The 7,500-nt window shown below is 46.3% G+C and overlaps 1 protein-coding gene across 1 annotated transcript in view; it reads left to right on the top strand.

Annotated features, from left to right (window-relative positions):
- Window positions 1-7,500, top strand: part of LOC310819311 (cadherin-12-like) — a gene marked incomplete at both ends in the record, with an annotated part of 24,131 nt that overhangs the window by 4,356 nt on the left and 12,275 nt on the right. The window contains 4 exons of the mRNA XM_083690554.1: window positions 1,491-1,785; window positions 3,066-3,185; window positions 4,488-4,655; window positions 5,467-5,654. Of these exons, the coding sequence (XP_083546680.1) occupies window positions 1,491-1,785; window positions 3,066-3,185; window positions 4,488-4,655; window positions 5,467-5,654 (771 nt within the window). The remainder of the gene's footprint in view (window positions 1-1,490; window positions 1,786-3,065; window positions 3,186-4,487; window positions 4,656-5,466; window positions 5,655-7,500) is intronic.

Here is a 7,500-nt window from a genome sequence, read left to right as displayed (position 1 = left end):
AGAGTCTTTACAGTGTGTTACTGTGGAGGTAGGAATTGGAGGACAGACTCGCCGTAGATTGAAGACCCATCTCTTCAGGCTACATCTTAACGGTCCCTCCTAGAGACCGCTTCACCCCCCACTACCCACCTCTACAATATTCTCTCCTGTAGAGAAAAAAAAATAAAAATCCTTCTTCGAGCATTGTGACTGCCAACGGCCCCTGGTCTGAGCATTGATTACTTTATCCTATGATGACTGATGGATAGATGATTCACTGACTTAAACAAATGTATTTGTCGTAAGTCGCTTTGGATAAAGGCGTCTGTTAAATGCCATCAATGTCATGTAAATGCATGGAACACAATGAGGGACGGTACCAAACAGGTGTCTTTGATACCAGTCCTCATTCTGTCCCGTGCATTACAATGAGCCAGTGGATTATTCATACAATACTCTACTTTACTACAGTATACTATACGGAGTCATTATAGTGCGGTATACTTTCCCTCTGTTGTGACCCATGGATTATCCATATGGTACTATAGTACACAGATTCATTATCGTGCATTATACTCAACATCCCTCTGTTGTGGCTTGTGGATTATCAGCGATGTAAAACCCGACCATGACAACGGACCTGTCTAAGTGATGAGTCTCTCTATGGGGCCGTTATGGGATGTTCATGTTTCCTTGTATATTTTTTCTTCAAGTAAAAATTTAAAACGGGTCAATTTGACCCAAACCCTAACCCTAACCCTAACCCTAACACACAGCTCTGATACGATATGATACAGTACAGTGTGTCCACTTAAAGGGTCAATCTGGGATTCAAACAAACAAACAACAACAGCAACAACAACAACAACAAATGGGTTAAAGGGACGGGGCTGGAGCCTTATGGGCTGTGACAGCGACAGCAGCAAGGCGAGGATGTAGACTCTGTACAGGCTTTTCATCGTTGAGCAGAGACCGTTCCCTGTCTGTTCAACCATGCTGCTGTGTATTTGCATTGCACACATACTCCGGTTAAATCATGCATGAGGTAAACTCTTACTTGTCTTGGTGCATTTGTAATGCAGCTGACATTCATCTAAGTGTGGGGGCTTTTTCAAAGAAATGTTTCGCCTTGCGTGGTTATTCACGGTGCGTTCGTTAACTGCCGGGAGTAAATAGGCCATAAGTTCGAGCCCGGGTCACCTGACCCAGATGGAAAACATACTTAGTCCACTATCCTAAAGCCTTGGCTTTAGTTCAAGCTGCTAACGCATGTCTCCCGGTCTTGGAGAGGCCAGGCTAGTCGTTATGGGATAGTGGTTTCCGAACCTCCAAACCACCTCCGCTACACGTTGGGGTTCGACCCTGGGTCTCCCTTGTGGAAGACAAGCGTCCCCTGGAGCTGGCACATGTCTTCAGGTCTCGGGCCAGGCCACTGATGACGGGCGAGTAACGCAAACCACCTCCATTACACATACATTGAATGTATCCTCTCTCTCTCTCTCTCTCTGCAGCTCCACACAGACATGGACCAGGGCGACAGCGAGGTGAAGTATACGCTCTCCGGGGAAGGGGTGGGCTCCATCTTCACCATCGACCAGACCACGGGCGACATCCACGCCTTGGTGAGTCTGGACCGCGAGGAGAAGTCCTTCTACACGCTCCGAGCCCAGGCCGTCGACCTGCTCACAGGCAGGCCCCTGGAACCAGAGTCCCCGTTCATCATCAAGGTCCAGGACATCAACGACAACGAACCCAAGTTCCTGGACGGACCTTACACGGCTAGCGTACCTGAGATGTCCCCTGGAGGTTAGATATATACGCTCATACATTGATTGATTGATTGATTGATTGATTGATTGATTGATAAACTCTACCATTATGGTACAGTATCTGGGGAGGCTGGGGGAGGTAGACATCGGAGGACGGGCTCATTGTGATGCATGGAATGGAATGAGGAATGGCATCACGTGTGCAAGTGTATCTATATTCTGCCCTGCTGTGGGCTCTACTGTGTGACTCTACTCTGTCCTGGTACTGCTGGTGTAGGGGAGGTGATTTGGAATGTACAGTAGCCCTGCCCGAGGCATGTAAACGGACCTTGAGGATGTCCTCTTGGCCTAATGGTAGACACGTGGGTCCCCCACGTGACAGACCCAGGTTCAAACCCCAGCCATCGCCTACGCTTGTGTCTGTGACTGAAAGCAATGATGGAGGAAGTTGCACACGCTGCTACCCCGAATCGTCCCATTTAAAATGAACCACATGCAGTATAGACTTCATCAGCTTAGTCTACAGAAGAAGCCAAATCGTTTTCCAACTTCATTTGAGGCTCGAAAGTGCCAACTGCTGCAAGATAATCTTTCATTTTGTAGGAAATGAGGCCACGATACAACATATTTACAGAGGATTGCTTTTTTTTTTGCATATTTGGTGGTTTTCCTGCATTGAATAATTTACTTGTCTGTCTGGCGACATATCTTAAGTGAACTCCGCCCATCCATCTGTCTGCTAAATGCCATTACTCAACGTTAATTTAACAGTGAGGTTTTAAAACCCTTAATCTCTTAATTCTCATCTGGGGTCCGAACAGCTCTGAGTTGGATGGGGACTTAGGACACAGTAGTTTCCTGCAGTACTGTATGTCTTTCTTTGAAATCGTTCAGCAACATATTCAAAAGATGGTGTTTCACTCAGAGTCACATCAGATAATATAACCTGCTGTATATCAACCAATCATATAGCCTTGTGCCCACACACCAGAATGGAACATTTAATTGAATTCAAAACAGTAAGAATGGTCTATATTCACCAGGGGATGCTGGTGGAGGTTGAAATCGGAGGACGGGGCTCATTGTAATGCATGGGAATGGAATGAGGAATGGTATAAAGCACACACATTTGATACCATTCCTCATTCCATACCATGCATTATGAGCCATGATCCCGTCCTCCGATTTCTCCCTCCACCAGCCTCCCCTGGTCTACATCCACACTGTTGCTCACGTCCCACGGTGAACAGAGTAAAAGACAATACTTCAGACTTGTATTTACAATAATTAACAACAATAATTGTTGTTATTGCCCAGGTACATTTGTGATGCAGGTGACTGCCACGGACGCAGACGACCCCACGTACGGGAACAGCGCCCGGATCGTCTACAGCATACTCCATGGACAGCCCTACTTCTCTGTGGACTCCAAAACGGGTAAGATCACAACCCTGAGGTCAATAAAGGACCACCTGTGGCCTGGGTGTGGTCCAGTGGTCCAGCACCACGGCCGACAGTGCACATGTATCCCCATGTTGGCATGGGATGGAGTCTGGCCCGTGCCCTGCTGACATTCCCTCTCCTCCTTACTCTCCTGTCTCTCTCTACTATCTCTATCCAATCAAAGAAAAAATCCAAAAATAAATAAGTAAATAAAGGATCATTCAGGTGCTGTGTGTCAACATCCACGCGAGCATGCCACGCAGCACGCATGGCCAACACGGTCAGTGTGCAGTACCTAACGTCAGTGGCTTATTGGCTCCTTAACACAGTCACGAGAACACGCAAAAGGTCATCCACGCGTTGCAAATCGGATATCGTGATGTAACGAGAAAACGGGAAGCGCTCTAAGCGCTTGATTATGTGCGGTTAGCTACGGTGTGAATGTTGGAACAAACAGTGCGAAAAATGATTCAATTTCAAAGAGGTCACAGTCACTGGCGTTTGGGGGTGTATAACAAAGGGCGGTAAAACGTTAGCCTACAGGGACCATTTGATTCCCACAATCCATTTAGTGTAGAAACATAGAAATAATCCTTTTTCTAGAAACAGTTGGGCTAAGGATATTGGAGGGTGAAAAAATCTCTCTGCAGTCATGGCTGACTTGGCTCCACGGTACAAGGTCTTTCTTTCATGACTTCTTACACAGACGTGTAATGTGCGGTTTAATGAATGCGTCATACCAAATCCACCTCTTCTTCTCTGGATTCCCTGGAGGTACATCAAAGGGGAAACAATCTCTTATAAAGTCAATGCTCATCCTCTTTCTGCTTCTTCTTCTTCTTCCCCCCCCCCCTCTCTCTCTCTCTATCTATCTCTCTCTCTCTCTCTCTATTTCTCTCTCTCTATTTCTCTCTCTCTCTCTCTCTATTTCTCTCTCTCCCTCTCTCTCTCTCTCTCTCTCTCTCTCTCTCTATGTCTCTCTCTCTCTCTCTCTATATATATATATATATATATATATATATATTTCTCTCTATTTCTCTGTCTCTCTCTCTCTCTCTCTCTCTCTATTTCTCTCTCTCTCTCCCTCTCTCTCTCTCTCTCTCTCTCTATTTCTCTCTCTCTCTTTCTCTCTCTCTCTCTCTCCCTCTCTCTCTCTCTCTCTCTCTCTATTTCTCTCTCTCTCTCTCTCTCTCTCTCTCTCTCTCCCTCTCTCTCTCTCTCTCTCTCTCTCTCTCTCTCACACACACACACTCCCCTCCTCCTCATGTATGATCTCCTCTGTCTGTCCGTGTCCAGGAGTGATCAGGACAGCCCTCCCCAACATGGATCGTGAGGTGAAGGAGGTGTACCAGCTGCTGATCCAGGCCAAGGACATGGGGGGTCAGCTGGGGGGGCTGGCGGGGACCACCACCATCAACATCACCCTGAGCGACGTCAATGACAACCCTCCGAGGTTCTCCAAAAGTGGGTGTGATCCATGGCCCACATGTGGTCCTCTGTGGCTCAGTTGGTAGAGCATGGCGCTAACAAGGCTTAGGTTGTTGCGCCATATATACTGAAATATATGCACTCATTGCAATGTCAGTCGCTTTGGATAAAAGCGTCAGCTAACTGGCATATATATATATATATATACAGCACCAATGCTTTTTACAGAATTCTCTAGCAGCCGCTTGGCCATATTATTCACTGTAATTATTCACATTATTCACTGATCTGAGACGATTCAATAGATTGCCGAAAAGTGCTGGCGCTCAAAAGTCTGAGTTTTTCAATGTCTGTCGAAGCGTTGAAGGGGCTCTCAGTCCATGGAATATAAAGTACATGTAAAGAAAATAGGTTCTGCATGGCAACTTGATCCCTTCAAAGACATTTTTGTTTGCTGACTCGTTTCAGGGCCAGCTCCTTCATCACAGCATGACGAAAGAGCCTTGCTCGAAATGTGCAAGCATGATGAAGGAGCCTTGCTCCGGAATGCGTCAGCAAGTAAAGCATCTTTGAAGGGATCAAGTTTCCCCCCAGAACCTCATTTCTTTATATATATATATATATATATATATATATATATATATATATATATATATATATATATATAAATAATATACATATATATATATATATACATGATTCAATAGATCAGTAATCAATATGAGGTAGGGTCCACCTTGGCAAACAAGGTGTAGCCGTTGATCCTTACACCTGTCCATAGCAATGAGTTCCTGTCAGATCTACGCCAGTGTCTGACAGGTGTCTGTGTTTCTCTGTGGTATGGCAGGTATGTTCCACCTGCGGGTGCCAGAGATGTCGTCCGTGGGTTCAGCGGTGGGCAAGATCAGAGCTCACGATCTGGACGCCGGGAGGAACGCTGAGGTGGAGTACTGCATCGTCCCCGGCGACGAGGGAAGCATGTTCGACATCACCCCCAACGGACACAGTCAGGAAGGAGTCATCGTTCTCAAGAAGGTAGGAGGAAACCTCACACACACACACACACGCACGTGCACACACACACACACACACACAAACACACACACACAAACTTGCATGCACGCACACACAAACACGCACGCACGCACGCACACACACGCGCAAACTTGCATGCACACACACACACACACACACACACACACACACACACACACACACACACACGCGCGTACACACACGCACACACACACACACACACACACACACACACACATAAAGTACGTAACTGGAAAGCACACAACGTGGGCATGCACATTATTATACATACATTATCTCCCATCAGTCCTTTCATCACAGCTTCATACAAATACATATATTTCAAAGTACAGAACATAAGCACAGTATGAGCAGCCATGTAGGAAAGACAAGCTGCCCAAGTCCCCCTCGAATGCATTGTGATACTGTTAGTTTTCCAAAGACGGTGCCTGTTCTTTTTCTATCTGTAGTACAGAAGACATGAATTAATGAGAGCTTTTCCACCTCAGATGGCTCTTCAAACACTCCTCTGTCCACCTCACATGCACAGCTATCCTCATATACTGTACAGGAAGTGCATAGTTGCACCAAATGTACTGGCAAAAGCTGTTAATCCAGTGAATTTCTTCTTTTTTAAAGAGGTGTATCTCTTGGTTAGACATGTACTGTAGCAATGTTAATGTCTTCAGAATGTGGAAATGTCTCCCTCTGTATTGATATTCATAAAGCGTGTCACACCCCTTACTGTGAGCCACTTATGAGGTTTTGAAAGGTAGCACAAAGTCTGTCATCATATGTCTGACGCTTGTGTGTGTGTGTGTGTGTGTGTGTGTGTGTGTGTGTGTGTGTGTGTGTGTATACATGTGTGCTAATGTGTAGAAGTGCCAGATGAGACCCCCTATTAGCTGTTGCAGATCAGCAGGTGGGATAGACTAGAGAGAGGTGTCCCTTATCTCACCTTCTCATGCACGTTGGGTGTGTGTGTGTGTGTGTGTGTGTGTGTGTGTGTGTGTGTGTGTGTGTGTGTGTGTGTGTGTGTGTGTGTGTGTGTGTGTGTGTGAGCGAGTGAGTGTGCTAGATGAGATCCCCTATTGGCTGCTAGGGAACCACCAGGTGGTACAGGGACTAGAGACATGTGCCTACCCCCACCCCCCCGCAACACACACACACACACACACACACACACACACACACACACACACACACACACACACACACACACACACACACACACACACACACATACACACACACACACATACACACACACACACACATACACACACACACACATACACACACACACACATACACACACACACACATACACACATACACACACACATACACACACACACACACACACACACACACACACACACACACCATCTAAATCGAGTTACCTTCTCTCACCCCCTGCTGTGAAGGACCAGGTGTTGAAGGAGAAACAGGAGAAGAATCTGCTGAGACAGGACTTTCAGACACTACTACACTTAGAGGCTCAGTCTAGGAGATGCCAGGCCCATGCGGGATAAGAGGATTTGGGAGCAGTAATAGGTTCAAGGGATAATCGGCTCCGACAAAATAAAAGATTATAGTAGAATGATAGGTAGGTTAACCGTCTGCAGGGTTCAAATGGATTCCATTATGTGTGTTTGTGTGAGAAGATATGGCGGAATAGCACTTGGTTTCCAAATGTGTAATTTGTTGGGCTTTAGTTTCTAGATTGGCAATTCTGTTGGGCTTTAGTTTCAGCTTGAATGTGAACCCAACTGAAAAATTGCCTACTGCATGCACAGGTATACAGCAGCGGAGGCTGGTGGAGGTAGACATCGGAGGACGGGGC

This window comes from Argentina silus (assembly GCF_951799395.1).
Source record: "Argentina silus genome assembly, chromosome: 18".
NCBI classification, from domain to species: Eukaryota; Metazoa; Chordata; class Actinopteri; order Argentiniformes; family Argentinidae; genus Argentina; species Argentina silus.
This window is presented reverse-complemented; position numbering and strand designations above follow the sequence as displayed.